This window comes from Chiloscyllium plagiosum, unplaced genomic scaffold (genome assembly GCF_037043375.1).
Source record: "Chiloscyllium plagiosum isolate Xiang-an unplaced genomic scaffold, Cpla_swu_hap1 HiC_scaffold_4, whole genome shotgun sequence".
Taxonomy (NCBI): Eukaryota; Metazoa; Chordata; class Chondrichthyes; order Orectolobiformes; family Hemiscylliidae; genus Chiloscyllium; species Chiloscyllium plagiosum.
Window position 1 is genome coordinate 121,539,042 of NW_028270142.1, and position 22,366 is coordinate 121,561,407.

At 42.9% G+C, this 22,366-nt stretch overlaps 1 protein-coding gene across 1 annotated transcript in view; it reads right to left on the reverse strand.

Annotated features, from left to right (window-relative positions):
* The window catches only part of fam135b (family with sequence similarity 135 member B), a 374,606-nt gene that overhangs the window by 108,753 nt on the left and 243,487 nt on the right, over positions 1-22,366 (reverse strand). The window contains exon 8 of the mRNA XM_043687860.2: positions 850-1,003. Coding sequence (XP_043543795.2) covers positions 850-1,003 — 154 coding nt within the window. The remainder of the gene's footprint in view (positions 1-849; positions 1,004-22,366) is intronic.

Consider the following 22,366-nt stretch of genomic DNA (forward strand, 5'->3'; position numbering starts at 1 on the left):
AAATCTTTTTCAAAGCAGTACAAATGGAGGTTTATTGTGTGACATCTTTATTTGATTGTTTGGGGTTTATTTTTGAATGCCCATTTCAAAGCCTTCCCACTGTTTTCCCATGGCATCTAGATTAGATTATCTACAGTGTGGAAACAGGCCCTTCAGCCCAACAAGTCCACACTGACCCTCCGAAGAGTAACCCACCACCACCCCCTGACTAATGCACCTAAGAACTATGGTTGAAAAATGTTGTGCTGGAAAAACACAGCAGGCCAGAGTACCCGAAGGAAACCCACACAGAAATGGGAAGAATGTGCAAACTCTACACAGACAGTTGCCCAAGGCTGGAATCAAACCTTGGACCCTGGCACTGTGAGGCAGCAGTGCTAATCACTGCCATCGTGCCGCCCTAATATTGTAAATAAGGATGAAGTGGCCTGAATGATACAAGGGGTGGATAAGGGAATGTGGAGAGGCATATAAATTGATGTAGGGGCATAGGCAGCAACCCTAATGGGCTTTCTAATCTCATCAGCACTCATCCTTCCCCATCCCCAGGAAGGTAGCAGACCTGAATCTTGATCATTCAGATCCACAGTGCTTGAAAACATGGTAGAGATATGAGAGGTCATGGGTTCAGGTTGTACAAGTTGCAAATGGCCTAAAAAATACATTTCCCAAACCTGGAGTGAAATTTGAGCCCATATTCTCTCAGCTCAGTAACATAACCATGACAATGCCTGGCCTCACAGTATGGTAAAATTGATACCAGTGAAACTGCAGTTTAGCATGGGTAAGCTAAAGCGGTGAAGTGGAAGACAACAGCAATATTACACTTTAAAAATCCACTTCTCTTACCCAGTTGAATCTGATGAAGTTCTGGGATCTGTTTCATGATTGCACTGAAGTAGCAAAGAAGTCCTTTGTAAGCAGAAAGTAAAGCTCGGCAGAGATTTTCATGCCATCGGTATACATGCTGCATACAATCCTCCGAGGTGACATTTGTGTTCCCCTAATAGAAAGAATAAAAAACGTCTGATATGAGAGAACGGAATTTCATGCTCCACACTTCTTATTAATGAAAGCAAGACAACCATAACCAAGATGGACCATGGTTGGACACAATTAAATAATTCCGACATTTTTCCAGGCAACAAACAGAATTGTAACACTTCATGTTAAAAGAACAATGCCTAGTCCATGACTAAGTCACCTTTAGGATGCACTTTTTCTGTTATGACTTTGCTTTTGCTGTTTTTCAGCATTGTCAGGGCTTCTCAAAGCTTTTCTCTTTTGTTCCTCCTTCACAACAAATACTGTGTCTTCCACATCTGGCCCTCTCCTTGCATTGTCAGTTTCCAACTCTAAACATAACCAACTGCAAATCATCATTCCTGGGATCAAATCTGGGGAACTCTTCCCTTCCTTCACTATTCCCCATCTTGGAACAGTTATAAGATGTAAAGGTCAATCTTGACATTAATTTTCTTGGATTCCTATCAACCTTACCATTGTCTTGACTAAGGACTTGGGTCTTCCAACGAGCTTTCTCAACTTTTACAAAGAAGTTGCATGCCTTGGCAATGGCGAAAAATAGTCATGATTTGGATGTATTTAGATTAGAATTAGTCTAAACATTATGGCACAGACAGAACACAGAGGCTAACACTTTCAACATATTGTCTGGCTAACACCCATTGTTACAGTCAACCTGAGAATGTAACGTTTAAAAACATTTTGTGATTGACACATGGAAGAAGTGAAACTATCATGGTATTTGAACAGATGAAAGACTCAACAAACAATCAAGGTATTATTCAATGTATAATTTCAGTTACATCACACTAAACTTTTGCTATAAATTCTATGTCTTACAATTGTGTCCTCCACAACCACCTGATGAAGAAGCGATGCTCCGAAAGTTAGTGCTTCCAATTAAACCTGTTGGACTATAACCTGGTGTCGTGTGATTTTTAACTGTGAAAAACAGTGGTTGAGTTTTACTCATTTTAAGTTGGGGAGTGACACTTCAATGGCCTAATTTAAAGAAACTCTCCCAATTCACCCACAAAACATTTAAGCAATATTAAAAAAAACAGCAACACGTTATTTGAAGGAATCACTTTTTTCCCCAAGCTGATAAGATTTCATCTTTGAAGAAAAACAAATTGATGGAGAGAGAATGCAAGTGTTATTCGAAATCTCCTCAAAGCATGGCATAACCTGAAAAGATAATCTGTATTAGTGTTAACTAGTCGCAGCTCACCATCAGTTCCTCAAGGGCAACTGCGGGTGGGTAATAAATGCTGGCCCAGCCAGTGGTACCCATATCCCATGACTGAACGAAAAAGAATGCTGAAGATTTCAAAGCAGGGACAGCACAGGTTAAAGTTAGTCCTTTAACTTATCGATTCTAGTGATTTCAAAGACACTAAATGGAAGCCACCGAATTTCCTCTGTCTCCTGTGGCCATGCAGATATTGAATGAAGATAGAATCAAATTAGGCTTTAACGCTCTCTTTCCAGAATAAATGTAATTGTCTACACTTAATCTTTAAAGATGAAAATGTGGGAAGGATACCAATGGACTCCCAGTGTCATGGAACCTAACTCATGATGAGATGGAGCATGTAAAATGAAAAAACCTGCAGACAGAAATATATATACTTTTTCAAAAAACAAATTACGTATTTACATTTACATGAATAGAAGTTTATCTTGTAATAGTCCTCCATTAAAATCAATCACATTCCAGTTTGGAATAATATTGAACATAATGAAATTAAGCAGATTTACTCTCTCCAGCATGAGATGAATTAAAATCAAAACAATTTTTAATCCTTGAGAGAGTCACCCAGAAAACCATACATCAAACTTCTCCAATCAACAGCAATTCAAACTAGTTCGAACAGGAGGGCTACCAGATGTGGCATAATGTTGTAAAACATCTCAGTAGCAACCCAAGTAAACTGAAGTGTAACACAAAGCCCAGTTAACTGAGGTGAGGAAAACAAACTGATATTGCTGATTAATGATATTGTAAAATGAGAGTTTGTCAGGCAATTCTTATGATCAAAGTGCATTAATCAGCAGAAAAAAATTAAAAGTTTATTAATTAAATTAGACACAATACTGAAGAGTAGGGACAACTGAAACTGGGAATACAAAGAAAATAAAGCATTGCAGATTACTTAGAGACATAATTATAATATATTGAAACTCATGACAAAGTTTGAAACTGAGTAAATTCATAATTCTGTGCAATATTTGTATTTGCTGTGCAAAGTAAAAGTACCACATCTCCGATGAACTGAACAGCACTGAAAATTTATGCTAATGAACTAGCTGTACTCCGAGACAAGCTGTCCCATTCCAGCTCCAACGTTACCAGATAGTGCGGAAATTTGTCGAGAATAGCATATGTGCAGGCGGATTTAAACTTGAGGCAGACTGGGAATGCAGCAAAAAGGAAGGATAACTTAGGACATCTCATGACTTCCAATATCTCTAATGATAAGAATGTTAGCATTAAGGCACTTTACCTGAATGCTCGTAGCATTCATAACAAAGCAGATGAACTAATGGCACAGATCATCGTGAATGATTATGATGTAGTAGGCATCACAGAGACGCGGTTGCAGGGGTTCAGGACTGGCAGTTAAACATCCAAGGATTTTCAACTTATTGAAAAGACAGGGAAATGGGCAGAGGGGGTGGGGTTGCCTTGTTAGTTAAGAACAAAATTAAATCTATGGCACTGAATGACATAGGGTTGGATGATGTGGATTCTGTGTGGGTGGAATTGAGGAACCACAAAGGCAAAAAAATCATAATGGGAGTTATGTACAGACCTCCTAACAGTGGTCAGGACCAGGGGCGCAACATGTACCGGGAAATAGAGAAGGCATGTCAGAAAGGCAAGGTCATGGTGATCATGGGAGACTTCAACATGCAGGTGGACTGGGTAAATAATGTTGCCAATGGATCCAAAGAAAGGGAATTCATGGAATGCTTACAGAATAGCTTTTTGGAACAGCTTGTCATGGAGCCCACAAGGGAGCAGGCTATTCTGGGGAGAAAGTGAGGTCTGCAGATGCTGGAGATCAGAGCTGGAAATGTGTTGCTGGAAAAGCGCAGCAGGTCAGGCAGCATCCAGGGGAAGGCCCCAAAGGAAACTTCCATATCCGCCACAGATTCACCTGCACCTCCACACACATCATCTATTGCATCCTCTGCACCCAATGTGGCCTCCTCTATATTGGGGAGACAGGCCGGCTACTTGCGGAGCGTTTCAGAGAACACCTCTGGGACACCCGGACCAACCAACCCAACCAACCTGTAGCTCAACATTTCAATTCCCCCTCCCACTCCACCAAGGATATGCAGGTCTTTGGACTCCTCCATCGTCAGACCACAACAAAACGACGGTTGGAGGAAGAACGCCTCATCTTCCGCCTAGGAACCCTCCAACCACAAGGGATGAACTCGGATTTCACCAGTTTCCTCATTTCCCCTCCCCCCACCCTGTCTCAGTCAAATCCATCAAATTCAGCACCGCCTTCCTAACCTGCAATCTTCTTCCCGACCTCTCCACCCCCACCCCAGTCTGACCTATCACCCTCACCTTGACCTCTTTCCACCTATCACATTTCCGACGCCCCTCCCCCAAGTCCCTCCTCCCTACCTTTTATCTTAGCCTGCTGGACAAATTTTCCTCATTCCTGAAGAAGGGCTTATGCCCGAAACGTCGATTCTCCTGTTCCCTGGATGCTGCCTGACCTGCTGCGCTTTTCCAGCAACACATTTCCAGCAGGCTATTCTGGACCTAGTGCTATATAATGAACCAGACTTTATAAAAAATCTTAAAGTAAGGGAATACTTAGGAAGCAGCGATCATAATATGGTAGAGTTCAGTCTGCAGTTTGAAAGAGAGAAGGCAAAATCGGATGTAATGGTGTTACAGTTAAATAAAGGTAATTATGAGGGCATGAGAGAGGAACTGACGAAAATAGACTGGAAGCAGAGCCTAGCAGGGAAGACAGTAGAGCAAAAATGGCAGGAGTTTGTAGGTATAATTGAGGACACTGTACAGAGGTTCATCCCCAAGAAAAGAAAGATTATCCGGGGAGGGATTAGACAGCCATGGCTGACAAAGGAAGTCAGGAAATATGTTAAAGAAAAAGAGAGATCCTATAAAGTGGCTAAGAGCACTGGGAATACAGAAGATTGGGAAGGCTACAAAAACAAACAGAGGATAACAAAGAGAGAAATAAGGAAGGAGAGGATCAAATATGAAGGTAGGCTAGCCAGTAATATTAGAAATGATAGTAAAAGTTTCTTTCAATACATAAGAAACAAACGACAGGCAAAAGTAGACACTGGGCCACTTCAAACTGATGCTGGAAAGCTAGTGATGGGAGATAAGGAAATAGCTGGAGAACTTCACAGTGGAAGACATGAGTAATATCCCAACAATTAAAGGAAGTCAGGGGGCTGAGTTGAGTATGGTTGCCATTACAAAAGAGAAAGTGCTAGAAAAGCTAAAAGGTCTTAAAATTGATAAATCTCCTGGCCCCGATGGGCTACATCCTAGAGTTCTGAGGGAGGTGGCTGAGGAAATAGCAGAGGCGTTGGTTGAGATCTTTCAAAAGTCACTGGAGTCAGGGAAAGTCCTGGATGATTGGAAGATCACTGTGGTAACCCCCTTGTTCAAGAAAGGATCAAGACAAAAGATGGAAAATTGTAGGCCAATTAGCCTAACCTCGGTTGTTGGTAAAATTCTAGGATCCATCATTAAGGATAAGGTTTCTAAATTCTTGGAAGAGCAGGGTCGGATTAGAACAAGTCAACATGGATTTACTAAGGGGAGGTCGTGCCTGACAAACCTGTTGGAATTCTTTGAAGAGGTGACAAGTAGGTTAGACAAGGGAAACCCAGTGGATGTGGTCTACCTAGACTTCCAAAAGGCCTTTGATAAAGTGCCACACGGGAGGCTGCTGAGCAAGGTGAGGGCCCTTGGTGTTCAAGGTGAGCTACTGGTATGGATTGAGGATTGGCTGTCTGACAGAAGGCAGAGAGTTGGGATAAAAGGTTCTTTTTCGGAATGGCAGCCGGTGACAAGTGGTGTCCCGCAGGGTTCAGTGTTGGGGCCGCAGCTGTTCACATTATATATTAATGATCTGGATGAAGGGACTGGGGGCATTCTAGTGAAGTTTGCCGATGATACAAAGTTAGATGGACAGGCAGGTAGTACTGAGGAAGTGGAGAGGCTGCAGAAGGATCTAGACAGTTTGGAGGAGTGGTCCAGGAAATGGCTGATGGAATTCAATGTGAGCAAATGCAAGGTCTTGCACTTTGGAAAAAATAATACAAGCATGGACTACTTTCTAAACAGTGAGAAAATTCATAAAGCCAAAGTATAAAGGGATCTGGGAGTGCTAGTTGAGGATTCTCTAAAGGTAAACATGCAGGTTGAGTCCGTAATTAAGAAAGCGAATGCAATGTTGTCATTTATCTCAAGAGGGTTGGAATATAAAAGCACCGTTGTGCTACTGAGACTTTATAAAGCTTTGGTTAGGCCCCATTTGGAGTACTGTGTCCAGTTTTGGTCCCCACACCTCAGGAAAGACATACTGGCACTGGAGCATGTCCAGCGGAGATTCACACGAATGATCCCTGGAATGGTAGGTCTAACATATGAGGAATGACTGAGGATCCTGGGATTGTATTCATTGGAGTTTAGAAGATTAAGGGGAGATCTAATAGAAACTTACAAGATAATACATGGCTTGGAGAGGGTGGACGCTACGAAATTGTTTCCGTTAGGCGAGGAGACTAGGACCCGTGGACACAGCCTTAGAATTGGAGGGGGTAAATTCAGAACAGAAATGCGGAGACATTTCTTCAGCCAGAGAGTGGTGGGCCTGTGGAATTCATTGCCGCAGAGTGCAGTGGAGGCCGGGACGCTAAATGTCTTCAAGGCAGAGATTGATAAATTCTTGATGTCACAAGGAATTAAGGGCTATGGGGAGAATGCGGGTAAGTGGCGCTGAAATGCCCATCAGCCATGATTGAATGGCGGAGTGGACTCGATGGGCCGAATGGCCTTACTTCCGCTCCTATGTCTTATGGTCTTATATCCTGTGTACAGACGGCAGAACAAATCCGACCCAGTGAATTGCTGCCCTGTCAGTCTAATCTTGATCATCAGCAAAGTCATTGGAAGGAGTCATCAAACAGCACGTGGAAAGAATAACCTGCTCACTGACACTCCGTTTGGGTTCTGCCAGGCCCACTCTCGGGTCTCATTACACCCTTGCTGCAAATATGGACAAAATAGTTGACCTTCAGAGGTGATGTGGGAGTGTTTGTCCCTGACATCAAGGCAACTTGTGGCATCAAGGAGCATTACTAAGTCTAGAATCAATGGGAATCAAAATAAAAACTCTTCATTGGTTGGATTTATATCGAACACAAAGGTGACTGTTGAAAGCTAAATCAGCTCAGCCCCATGACATCAGTAGAAATGCTTCTCAAGGCTGTGTTGCAGACTCGAACACCTTCAGCTGCTTCATGAATGACCCTGCCCTGACTAACGTCAGAATCCAAACATCTGTCATGATTTCACAATGTTCAGCACCATCTTCGACATCACAAAAACTGAAACAGTCTCTATTCATATGTCACACGACCAGGACAACACCCGGGCTTTGGCTGTTCTGGCAAGCAACCATCACATCCACTACAGTCAGGCAACAGTTACCTTTAACAGGACAAATTCTATCCATTGCTGAACTTCCCTCTACCAACGTCCTGCTAGTTACCATTAACTAGGAACGGAACTGGACCAAAGTAATACTGTGGCTCAAATAGCTGGTCTGAGACCAGGAATTCTGTGGCAAGTAACTCACCCCTGAATTGTCCAAAGCCTGCCCATCATCTACAAGTCAAAGTCAAGCGTGTACTAGAATACTTTCCATTAGTCTGGATGAGTGCAGCTCCAAAAACACTCAAGAAACTTCATAACATCCAGGGCAAAGAAGACCACTTGATTGGTACCCCTTTCATCAACATTCAGTTCCTTCACCACCAAACATTGTGGTAGCACCATATCTCATCAATAAAATGCACTGCATCAAGGCTCCGCTTCTAAACCTGCAACCTCTAACACCTACAAGGGCAAGTGAAGCACAACATATACGGCAACACCACCAGCTGCAAGTTCCTTTTCAAGCCACACATCACCCTGACTTGGAACATTTTCACTGTTCCCACAGTGTTGCTGAGTCTAAACCCTAGAGCTCCTTTCCTAATAGCATTGTGGGTGTCTCTAGACTCTAAAGCCTGCAGTGGTTTAAGAAGCTCACCATCAGCCTCGGTCCTTGCCATGCTCTCGCCTGCCTGGTCGAGTTAACTTGGACTCTTTAATTCTGTACTAGCCTCAACCTTCTCTTTTATCTCACTCCTGTTTACGGTCCCACACCACAGCAGACAGATTCAAAGTATTGATCAAGAACCAAGCCATATCTTCTGTCTCAAAAGCGTTTTGTTTTTGCTCTTTAATTAACTCCACTGGTTTGGAAAGCCAGCAAGAGACTGTCTTATTTAAAAACAGATACTTTAGAATGTTCGAACATAAGAAATAGGAGCAGGAGAAGACCATATGGACTGTCAAACCTTCTCTGCTATTCAATGTGACCATGACAGATACTGGGTTTCAGTCACAGGCAAATTGAGGAACGGTGCACATTCACAAAGATTTGGTTATACTGAGAAACAGGAAGGTGGACAGACTAGGAGATTGCAGGCTGGGAGGGAGGAGAATTGACTAAAAATTTCAGAGTATTAGCTGGAGGGCCCAGGGAAGCATTTAAATATCGCACTTGGCAGTTTACATATAATCTTTTAGCTGCCAGGTTTCCTGAGCCCTGGAAATCACAGTCTATAGTGTTAGATTTAAATAACTGCCAAATTCTGAGGGATGCAGCTTTATTTAAATAGAATCACTGATCTGCTTCTCCAGAGCAGATTAATCAGATGCCTCAAAGCTGTGTGGTTAAAACAGAAGTGGAGCATTCGTAACAGGGTGTCCAAATTTGCTGTATGTAACATCCATTATTCTCTGAATTCTGAACCTCTGCTGTCCATTATGAGTGAGGTAGAGAGTTTTAAATCCTCCCATAATCCAGTTTCCTGTAGACACAAAAGACGCAACAATCCTCAGCCAGAAGTGCCAAGTGGGTGATCTGAGGTCCTTAGCATCACAGATGCCAGTCTCTAGCCAAATTAATTCACTCCATGTGACATTAAAAAACAGCTGGAGGAGGCACTGGACGGCAAAGGTTTATGTGCCCTCACAACAATCTGGCAAGAGCATGAAGACTTATGCTCCAGAACCAACTGTACTCCTGGCCAAGCTGTTCCAGTTAAGTTATAACATTGGCATTATCCAATACCATGGAAACTTACCCATGTAGGTCTTGTACTCAAAAAGCAGAACAAAACCAAATCAGCCAATTATTGCCTCAATCTGCTTTTTGTATCAGCAAACCAATGGAGGGGGTCATCGATTGTACTACCAAGCAGCTCTTACACAGCAATAACCTGTTCAATAATGTGAGTCTCTTGCTCGGCAGAGGTGAGTTGCCAATTAAGGGGGAATAGAGCTTGCTAAATGCCTAATTTACATAGCAATTTGCCTCATTAATACTCAGTTTCCAACTGACAAAATGTGCCCAACAAGCTAGATGTCAAGAATTCTCAATGTAGAATGGGTAATTCGTTCAGCTCATCACTTGCTCCAAAGGACCTTTTTGTTGGACAGAGTGCAACCATTTCCCTAGCCCTACATTCATCCTGGAACATCTAGATAATAGCGATACCTACATCAGGCTCCTGCTTTTTGACTACAGCTCCACCCTCAACACTATAATCTCAAAACTCCATGATCTAGGTCTCAGTTCTACCTGCTGCAACTGGACTCTCAGCTTTCTGACCCACAGATCTCAATAAGAGATCAGCTCCAACATGATAATCCCCAACACTGGCACTGCGCAAAGATGTGTACTCAACCCTTAACTGTCCTCCCCATACACTCACGACTCTGTGGCCAAATTATGCATAAATGCCATCTACAAGGTCATTGATGACACCACCATTGTAGGCAAGATATCAAAAAATGATGAGTCAGAATACAGGAAGGAAATACAGTGCTTGGTGTCATGGTGCCATAATACCAATCTCTCCGTCAATGTCAGCAAAACAAAAGAACTGATCATTGACTTCCGGAAAAAAGGAAGACACGTGCCCCTGTCTACATCAATGGAACTGAGATGGAGAGAGTTGACAGTTCCTAGGAGTAATGATCACTAACCATTTGTCATGGACCTCCCAGGTGGATGTGACGGTCAAGAAGGCACAACAACACTTCTTCCTCAGGCACCTTAGGACATTCGGCATGTCCATACACGCCCTCACTAACTTTTACACATGCACCATAGAAACCATTCTATCGGGTGCATAATAGCTTGGTACACCAACTGCTCTGCCCAGGATTGTAAGAAACTACAGAAAATTGTGCACACAGCCCAGGTCATCACAAGTGCCAACCGCCCATCCATAGACTCCATCTACACTTCCTGTTGTCAGGCCTACAAAGACCCCTCCCACCCGCAGTAATGCTCTCTTCCAATTTCTTCTGTCAGGCAGAAGATACAGAACCTTAAACACGCATACCAACAGGTTCAAGAACAGCTTCTTCTTTACCATAGTTAGACTGATGAATGAACCTCTCTAATGTCAAATCTAAGGTCGATCTTGTCTTTGCGCACCACCTGTGCAGCCATAACCTTGTATGCCATGCTCTGCCTCAACACCCTATGAACTGTATGTACTTGTATATTATGATCTGCCTGTACTTCATGCAAAACAAAGCTTTTCACTCTACCTCAGTACATAAGACAACAACAAACCAAATCAAATCTAATGAGAATAGAAATAATAAGGTATACCATATGAATGTGTGGCTGGAAAAATAGCATAGGAGGGAGGAATTCAGAATCGTAGGTCACCGGGATTAGTTTTAGGGAAGGAATGATTAAGAAGCTGGATGAGTTGCGTCTGGGCAGGACTGTGACCAATGGCCTTGGAGAGGCATTCTCAAGTTAGGAACACTTAGACAAGAATGGTAGAGGGATGGGAACCAGAGCAGGGAGGCAGAAATAAGAGAACAAGGACAGAAACAAAACATAGGAAGGTGAGAAGCAAAAATGGAAGGCAGAAAAATCATATGAGAAAAATAAATATGGCGACAGTACAAAAGAAAACTAAGATGACTAACAATATTTAAAGGACACCTCAAAGACTTTGTGTCTCAATGCATAGAACATTCCCAACAAGATTGATTAATTAGCAGCGCAGACAGATATTGTTGCAATTATGGAGACATGGTTAAGGGAGACCAAAATGGGAACTAAACATCCAGCTGTATTCTTATTTAGAAAGGACAGCCATAAAGGGAGGGAGGCGTGGTAGTATTGTTAGTAAAGAACACATCAATGCAATTGTGAAGAAGGATATTGATTCAGAAAATCATGCTATGGAACCTGTATAAGCAACACCAAGGGGCAGAAAACATATTTGTAGGCCTGAAGCGAACAATTGGGGGGAAAGCTGTGTCATGGTAGGAATGTCACTAAGTATCCAGAATCCCAGGCTAATGTTCTGAGCAGGTGGTGAAATCTGAATGGAAAAGAAAAGCTGAAGACAAGAGAAAAAGCTAGTACAATGGCAACCATGTAACCATGTCGATTGTTCTAAAAATACATCTATTTCACTAACGTCCTTTAGGGAAGGAAACTTGTTATCCTTACCAGGTCTGTCCAACATGCAACTGTGGACCCACACCTTAACCACCCTCTGGGTAATTAGTGATGGGCTGTAAATCCGAGCCTAACCAGTGATGCCCACGTCACATGATTGAATTAAAAAAAGGCCAAGCTTCATGAAACCAAAATCCATTAAACTATAAAGACAGAGTAATCTGAAATTAATTTTTGTTCTCCAAGGGAAATGAAACCAGATTGCCATACCCCATGGGAAGCATTAAAGATCCTCATCTCTTATCTGATTTACATTGTGATGAGAATTTTCTTTCTCGGAGATGAAACATCACTTGAAATTATGAAGTCTGTAAACATAACCTCAGCAGACAAGAGAATATACAAAACCAGCTGCTAATTCAAGAAGGTCTTTTTTTTGTTAGACCAGAGGGGGTGCAATTAACAACACAGTGCTGAACACAGGCTGAGAAAGCTCTGTGCTCCCCAAGGAGCAACATGCCCAGCTTGCCTGCACGCACTGGAATGAAACATCAGAAAACTGAGAACGTAAAGGGTAATTGTAATATTTACAACTGGCCTTGACAGCTTAAAAAAAAAAGACAACTAACTAACCACTCAGCTTAAAACCTTAAGCCTTTAGGATACCCAAAGAACATAAGATTGTTCTGTCTGAAAGCTACAAAAACAGATGTTGTCTGATCTTTTATCTTCCATTGCACAGGGACTATCACCTTTTAATTTTGAACCTCTGTACGTGTACGTATATATATATGTACATACTGTGTGTATGTGAATGAAGCCCCAGGTAACTGCAAGAAGACTGTCTACTTGTTGGTGGATCTTAATTATTTTTCTTGGGGTTCCTGCACAGTACACTTTTTTTTTTGAGGACTCCTCTTGAGATTTTCTACCCCATAATTTTCTTCTCACTCCACTCCACTCACTTTGCAGCCTCGCTTTCTCCCACTATCCTGTTTCAGCCTGCCTGTCACCCACTTGGTAGCCTTCCTGTTTTCTTCACTGCCCTGCCACCTCCCTGTCTCCTCTAACCTCCCTCACAGTTTTCCTGACCTTCTTTGCAGCTTGTCAAACCCCAATCTCACTATCACTGGTGGACCCGGCAGACGCCGATGTTGGTATAAAGTTGATCCTGGCTTCCCACATCCCATTGCCAGTAAAAAGGCAGCTCCTGAACCTGATCTGTCCCACTCTGTGCTGGTTTTGATGCTCCTGGGTTCATTAGCGAAACTATGAGCAGCTACTATAGGAGAAAACCATCCTGTGGTCGGACAAGCAGCCCATTTCCATTTCTCCATCTACGTATAGTGAGGGCCTTTCTCCAACTGATTTTCCCAAATTGTTCTTTCATGAGTTTCAATGGGAATTTAAAAAAAAAAACTATTTTTCTAATCAGGGATGTTATTACACACCTCTGTAGCAGCTGGGACTTGAAAGAGGTTCTCCTGAAACAGGAGTAGGGACACTACCACTGGGGCAACATGAGGACCTTCACGGCACCTGAGTATTCTGATTGTTGTTTAGGAAGCAATAACATTGCTTGTTCTTTCACTCATGGAAACCTTGTGATTGCTCCTTATTGCTTACTGTAAAAGTAGTTAGCTACATTTCAATTAAGGAAGAGGTATAGCCTTATGCTAGATGTTATTTTTGTTGACTGGCCATGAAGGTTGAAAAGAAAGGAGTTGGTTTATTTCCATTCACCAGGTTGCAAAGTAAATTGGAGACTTAAGTCTGAGAGTTCTCATAGCTTAACAAAAGAATTGCAGTAGGGAATTTTTTTTTTTCCTTTGAAAGCTACTTAAAAAAAGCTGCAAATAGCTTTTCTGAAGTCTGCAAAAATAAAGAGCTAGGAGGTCCAGTTTTGATGTTAATGCCTTCGTGGAATAGGCTGAGAAAACTCATTATAAGTTAGGGCACTGGCCTTGTAGGATTCAGAAGGTGCTGCAAGACACTTCAAGGTGGTATTCTGTCTGAAAGCTACAAAACAGAAATTGCAGAATGGGCAGTAAACATCTGCAGATAGAAGCTGAAGATACTGAAACATACAGGAAAATTCAGTCGCAGATAGCAGAACTAAAATTTCAGCAGAAAAAAAACAGGAAAAAGAGAATTCTAGGAAATAACATAGAGAGGAAGCTACACAGGGGCTCAGTGGTTAGCACTGTTGCCTCACAGTGCCAGGGATGCCAGGTTCGATTCCAGCCTGTGGTGAGGTTTGCACATTTTCCCTGTGTTTGCGCCTGTTTCGTCCAGACGCTCTGATTTTCTTCCACAGTGCAAAAGGTGTGCAGATTAGATGGATTAGCCATGCTAAATTGCCCATCGTGTCCAGGGAGATGCAGGTGAGGTGGGTTTAGCCATTAGATATGTGTGCTAAGGGAGAATCCCAATAAGCTCATTAAAGGCAATTTAGGAAACCACCTTAATTCAGGGCTGAGATAGTGAAATTTGCCGTGTAATCCCAAGTTTGATGAAAATGAAGCCATTTATATTTCTTTCAAATGGTCAGCATATCAGTTAAAGTAGCCAATCCAACAATGAATGCTGTGGCAGAGTAGGTTGACAGTAAAAGCCCATGAACTTTACTCACACTTGCATGAGGCAAGTACGACCAGCTATGAGGCAGCAACAGTCAATATTTTAAATGGGTACCAGTGAGGACCAGAGATTCTGCAGCCTCAGGAAACAGTTTCCTTGGAATTGGAAAGGCTTAAGTAGCTTAGGGAGATACACAGTCTCATCCTAAAAGGAATTTAAACCTTAGTTGGGATAAACTAAGGAGTTTGAAAAGAGAGCAACTGGTTCGCTCGTTCTTACCCAGTTGTAGCTGCCTGCACATTCCATTCCAAGCCATACTCAGTCCTGACTTTGAATTATATCACAGTTCCTTCACTGCCGCTGGGTCAAAATCTCTTTCTGAATGTGCCTACATGCGATGGACCTCAGAAATGCAAAAAGGTGGCAAGCAACCATCTTCCTGTGGGTATTCAGGGATGGGCAATAAATGCTGGCCAAATCAGCAAGGGCCCTTTCCCATGTGAGGCATACCAACCAGCATTAGTTAATGCAATTTATGAAATAGGCTTTCAATAATTTAGTAGTGAGATTAGAATATGAAAATCATGCAGTGTAGCATTTAGTCTCCATATGGCATTTACGTGTAGCAAACCATAGTACAAAAAGCCCATGCCAGAAGACCATTCTTGACTTGTTCTTCTCTTCAACAGTCTGCCTTGAACTCAAATTCACAGACTTGGGTAAAAACCACACAACATGTGCTGTGCTATCTACATGCATGCATTTCTAATTTTATACTGTTCTACAACATATTGCAACAATGCTGTATAGTAACCTACCTCTATTGCTATGTCCTTGCAGTTCTGCGATTGAGTGTTTATACTGAAGCAATTTTCTGGCAGCCTTTAAAGGAATGATTAGATTCCCTCCAGTATGGAAACAGGCCCTTTGGCCCAACAAGTCCACACCGACCCTCCGAAGAGTAACCCACCCAGACCCATTTCCCTCTGATGAATGCACCTAACTCTCTGGGCAATTTAGCATGGCCAATTCACCTGACCTGCACATGTTTAGACTGTGGGAGGAAACCGGAGCACCCGGAGGAAACCCACTCAGACATGGGGAGAATGTACAAACTCTACAGTCAGTTGCCCGAGGCCAGAATCGAACCTGCGTCCCTGGTGCTGTGAGGCAGCAGTGCTAACCACTGAGCCACCTTGCCACCCTATGCAGCTTGCCCCCTTGTTTCTGGCAGGAAGTTGATTAGAAATGGAAATCAGATGTAATATTATCAATTGTAATTTTCAGGGTCAACAGGACAGATGATGTACTCATCTAGCCTGCTAAACACGGTGGCTCACGGCGGTTATACCCTCATGACAGGAGCCCCAGCATGCTGATTCCCAACCTGTAGGCCCTAAAGCAGTTTACTGTTTTAATTGCAAAAATTAAATTAAATTAAATGCATAGATGGAAAGGGGCTATCTTTGATGGAAAATACTGAATCTTTTTCCACAATCCTGAATTTCAACTGATCTTCTCAACCTCTGTTCTATTTCTTGTTCACATCCACCCTTCCTTTCATTAAATGGCATTACAACCAGTGCATCATTCACAGTCAACACTGACAACCTTCACTAGTCACATCAATGCTGTAGCTGGAAAGTCAGCACATCACCTGAGTGTATCACAGCTTGGGAATTCAGGGGCTCCAACAGTGACATTGCTGGCCTAAGTGAGACATGGCATATCGATGAAAGCTGACAAATAAAGCAAGCAGCAGAGGTACCAAAGAAATATCACCACCACAGAGTGGGTTTCAGCATCAAACATGAGCTTGTCTGCTACCTCAGTAATCTCCTGGTGGGATGAGCAAGGACTTCACAACTGTCCAGCTCAGTCCAAAGAGGAATCAGCAAATCAGTGCCATCAGATCACATCCTCTTACCTTGAGGGAACAGATAAAACCTAAAATGGATTCTACACTGACCTGGAGCAATCTTTAGCCTGAATCTAAGTAGGCACTAAATTGTTTTTTCTTGGGCATTTCAATGCCAGAGTTCAGAAGAATGCAAATCCCTGGAAGTGTATAATTGACAAGGAAACAGCAGGGATATCAGACTCCAACAGAATCCTCCTCTTTTCAGTATGTTTCAGACATGAACTTCTTATCACCAACACTCTGGTTCATCAACAAGACAAGATTTTGTGGCAACAGTCAAAGTCCAAACACTGGCATTTGTTCAACTATGTCATCACTCAGCATGGGTCAGTAGAGGAGTCCATGCAGCTCAATCCATGATAGGTACTGCTGGTTGCAAGACCAGTCACCACCTTATCTCATCGACCTGACTCCCAAACAGTGAAGGCAACCTAAACAAGTAAATTAACATCAAAGATCTCATCAATCTTACTCTTTCAAGTTAGAACTTCACTCAAATCTCTCAGACTTCAGCCTTTTGTTTTGAAATACATATCTAGAATCCCTACAAATGTGGAAACAAGTCATTTGGCCCAACAAGTCCACACCAACCTTCCGAAGAGTAACCCATCCAGACCCATTCCCCTGGCCTATTACTCTAAATTTCCCCTGACTAATACGCCTAGTTTACACATCCCTGAACACTATGGCAACTTAGCACGGCCAATTCACCTAACCTGCACATCTTTGGACTGTGGGAGGAAACCGGAGCACCCAGAGGAAACCCACGCAGACACAGGGAGAATGTGCAAACTCCACACAGACAGTCGCCCAAGGGCGGAATCAAACCCAGGTTCATGGCGCTGTGAGGCAGCAGTGCTAACCATTGAGGGACTGTGCTGCCCTCAGTTTGCCTGGTGGCTGGTTGAACCTAAAGTCCACAACAACAAAGGACTTGCAAAGAGGTCCTTGGTCTTTCCACCAGGAAAAACCAAGACTGGTGAGACAAAAGCCACCAGGAGATACATGACAAAATCTAGCATAAAGCAAAGCTTTAGCTGAATTGAAATTTCAACAAATCTTTGCAATCTTGGAGGCAGCTGATCACAATCATACAGTATAAAATCATGACACAAACAATAAATGGTGGACAGAAACAGCACAAGAGATCCAATAATTTACACACAACAAATGGCATACAGTTTCTTCAGCATTGTCGAGACAATCTCTGCCCCAAGTCGATGTTTTCACTGTAATGAAAACCAAGCATCACAAAGAATTCATTGAGAGGGCCCAGACAACTTGGTCACTGTGCAGTGAATTCAAGAATACATAAAGGAACAGCAGCAACGACTTTATATTGCTAGTTTTTACCTCCCAAAGTTCTTTGACTCTCAATAGTGAAGGCTCATTGAGTGCGCTCCAGTTCCCATTCTCTGCCTACTCCAGAAGTCATAGCGTCATACAGCACATAAACAGGCCCGACAGCCCACCACGTCTATACCAACCAACAGACATCAAATTACATGAATCCCAGTCACCTGCATTTGGTCCATTGTCTACTACACCCTGGAATTTTAAGTTCTCATCCAGATGCTTCTTAAATGTTCTGAGAGTACCTGCCTACACCACCCTTACCCTCACCCTCATGTTCCATATTTCTACAACCCTCTGGAAAAAAATCTTTTTCTCCAATCCTCTCTAAACAACTTACTCCTCAATTTAGACATACATCTTCTGATCTTGGACACAGACTCAGAGCTATAGTGATGTACAGCACGGAAATAGACCCTTCGGTCCAATCTGTCTTTGCCGACCAGATATCCCAACCTAATCTAGTCCCACTTAACCAGCACCTGCACTAGATCCCTCCAAACATTTCCTCTTCATATACCCATCTAGATGCCTTTTAAGTATTGCAATTGTATCAGCCTCCACAACTTCCTCTGGCAGCTCATTCCATACACGTACCACCCTCTGTGTCAAAAAGTTGCCCCATAGGTCTCTTTTATATCTTTCCCCTCTCACCCTAAACCTATGCCCTCTAATTCTGGACTCCCCGACCCCAGGGAAAAGACTTTGTCTATTTATCCTATCCATGCCATTCATGATTTTGTAAACCTCTATGAGGTCACCCCTCAGCGTCTGATGCTCCAAGGGAAAAACAGGCCCAGCCTGTTCAGCCTCTCCCTATAGCTCAAATCCTCCAACCCTAGCAACATCCTTGTAAATCTTTTCTGAACCCTTTCAAGTTTCACAGAATTGCACGCAACATTCCAACAGTGGCCTAACCAATGTCCTGTACAGTCACAACATGACCTCCCAACTCCTGTACTCAATAGTCTGACTGATAAAGGAAAGCATACCAAACACCTTCGTCACTATCTTATCTACCTGCGACTACTTTCAAGGAGCTATGAACTTGCACTCCAAGGTCTCTTTGTTCAGCAACACTCCCTAAGACCCTTACCATTAAGGGTATAAGTCTGCTAAGATTTGCTTTCCCAAAATGCAGCACCTCGCATTTATCTAAATTAAACTCCATCTGTCACTCCTCAGCCCATTGGCCCACCTGATCAAGATCCCATTGTAATCTGGGGTAAACTTCTTCACTGTCCACTACACCTCCAAATTTGGTGTCATCTGCAAACTTACTAACTGTACCTCTAATGCTCACATCCAAATCATTTATATAAGTGATAAAAAGTAGTGAACCCAGCACCGATCCATATGGCACGCCACTGGTCACAGGTCTCCAGTCTGAAAAACAACCTTCCACCACCACCCTCTGTCTTCTACCTTTGAGCCAGTTCTGTATCCAAATGCCAAGTTCTCCCTGTATTCCATGAGATCTCACCTTGCCAACCAGTCTCCCATGGGGAAACTTGTCGAATGCCTTACTGGAGTCCATATAGATCACGTCTAGTGCTCTGCTCTCATCAATTCTGTTTGTTACTTGTTCAAAAAACTCAATCATGTTTGCCAATGGGGAAAAGATTCTCACGATTTACTCTGTCTATAACTCTCATTATTCTGCATACCCCTCAGCCTCCTCTGCTCCAAGGAAAGCAACCCCAGCCTATCCAATCTTTCCTCATAACTCACACTTTTTATCCCATGCAACATCCTAGTGAATCTCCCCTGCACCTTCTCCAATGCAATCACGTATTTCTAAGAGTGTGATGAACAGCATTCTATAGCCTAACCAATGTTTATATAATTGCAACACAAATTTATTGCTTCAATATGCTGTTGAAGATTCTGTTTGTCTCCTTCACCATTCTGTCTCCTTGTGCTGACACTTTCAGGAATCAATAGACTTGTACATCAAGGTCCCTTTGTTCCTCAGTACTCCTGAGGAACATTGTGTATCCTTTCCTTATTGGACCTCCTAAAATGCATCACCTCACACTTATTGCGATTAAACTCCATCTGCCATTGCTCTGTCCAATTTACACCTGATAAATTTGAACTGTTTCCGGAGACCATCCTCCTCACTATCAACAACACCCCCAACATTTGTATTCATCTGCCAAGTTACTATTTATACCTACTACGTTCACATCCAAGTCATTAATGTAAATAGCAAATAGCAAGGACCCAGCGCCGATCCCTGTAGTATTCCGCTGGTCACAGGCTTCCAATCATAAAAACCAGCCCTCCACCATCATCCTTTGCCTCCTATTTGTAAACCAATTTCGGATCCAGTTTCCCAACTTTCCTTGGATCCCATGGACTCTTACCGTTTGAACCAGCCTTCCATGAAGGACATTGTCAAAAGCCTTTATGAAATCCATGTAAACCACACTAACTGCACTACCTTCATGAATATATCAAAAAACTCAATTAAATTTGTCCCTCTAACAAATCTGTGCTGATTCGCCCTGATCAATCCCTGCCTTTCCAAGCGGTGACTAATCCTGTCCCTCAGATTTTTTTTCTCTTGAACAGAAGAACCACGAGCAATCCTCCAGTCATTTGACTCTTCACTTATGGCCAACAAAGTATTAAATATCTCTGTCAGAGTCCCAACTATCTGCTTCCTTGCCATTAATAGCAGTCTGCGTTGCATCTCATCAGGCCCTGAGGATTTATGCATCTTTATCCCCATTAAAATGTCTTATGCCTCCTCCTTATTAATCTCATCATCCCAGACAAAATCCCCAGCAACAATGTCTTTCTCCTCTGTGAATGCACATGGGAATTATTCAGCTAAGATCTAACCAAGGTCCGCTGGCTCCATACACAGATTGCCCCTTAGATTAGATTAGATTACTTACAGTGTGGAAACAGGCCCTTTGGCCCAACAAGTCCACACCGGCCCTCCGTACAGCAACCCACCCAGACCCATTCCCCTACATTTACCCCTTCACCTAACACTACGGGCAATTTAGCATGGCCAATTCACCTAACCTGCACATTTTTGGACTGTGGGAGGAAACTAGAGCACCCGGAGGAAACTCATGCAGACACGGGGAGAATGTGCAAACTCCACACAGACAGTTGCCTGAGGAGGGAATTGAACCTGGGTCTCTGGCGCTGTGAGGCAGCAGTGCTAACCACTGTGCCACCGTGCCGCCCAATAATAGGTCAATAACAGGTCAAACTCTTTCCCTGGTAAACCTCTTCCTGTTGATATACTTATCAAAAGCCTCGGGGCTTTTCTTGATCCTATCTGTCAGACATTTTGCCTTTCCTATTCATTTTTGAAGCAAACTCCGACACGTTCTGTACTTTTGATGTTTTTTTTTATGTGCTGCACCTGATATATGGATTCTTGTTTCTTCTTTATCAATCTGATGATATTCCTTGACATCCAGAGTTTCCTGGACTTGCTGCCCTTGCCTTTCCTTTCTGTAGAAACAATGATCATTTCAAACAACAGAGAATCTAATCATCACTCCCTTAAATTTCAATGGCATTACCATCACTGAATCAACCATCGTCAGAGAGTCACAGAATCCCTACAATGCAGTATGAGGCTATTCAGCTCATTGAGTCTGCACCGATCCTCTGAAAAGCATCCTACCCAGACCCAGCCTCTCACCCCATCCCCATATCCTTACATTAACCAAGACTAATCCACCTAACCTGCACAACCCTGGACATGGTGGGACAATTTAGCATGGCCAATCCACCTAACCTGCATAAATTGGACTGTGGGAGGAAACCGGAGCGCCCGGAGGAAACTCACACAGACACAGGGAGAATGTGCAAACTCCACACAGACAGTCACCCAAGGCTGGAACTGAACCAAGTTCCTGGCGCTGTGAAGCAGCAGTGCTAACCATTGAGCCACCATGCCACCCAACATTCTTGAAGTAAACATTGACCTGAAACTGAATGGGACAAGCCACATAAATACAATAGCTAGAAGACCATGTGAAAAAGCTAGGAATTCCACAGACACCAACTCATCTTCTCACTCTTCAAAACTTGTCCACCATCTCCTGTGCACGCCAGGAGTGTGATGGAACCTACTTGCCTGGATGAGGGGAGATCCAGCAACACTGAAGGAACTTGACACTCACAAAGCTTGACACCATCCAGGATAAAGTTGGTTGCTTGATTGTCACACCTTCAACATTTCCTCCATTCCTAACATTGCACAGTGGCAAAAGCATTTACCATCTCAAAGCGCATTGCAGTCACTTATCAAAGCTTCTCTAATAGCAACTTCCAAATGCTTAATATTTAACATCTAGAAGGATAAAGACAGTAGGTGCATGGGAACACCAGCACCTGCAAGTCCCTCTCCAAGACACTCAACATCCTGACCTCAAAATATATTGCCGTTCCTTCACTATCACTGAGTGAAAATCCTAGAATTCCCTTCCTAATAGCACCATGACAGATTGCAACCGTTCAAGAAGACAGTTCTTCAATACCATCTTCAGAGCAATTGGCGATGAACAATAAATGCTGGCCTAGCCATTGATACCTACATCTCAAAAATTTAGTTTTTTTAAAAAATACCAGGTGATCAAGTGGAGTATAACCACCTGATGAAGGAGTGGCGCTCCAAAAACTAGTGCTTCCAACTAAACCTGTTGGACTATAACCTGGTGTTGTGCGA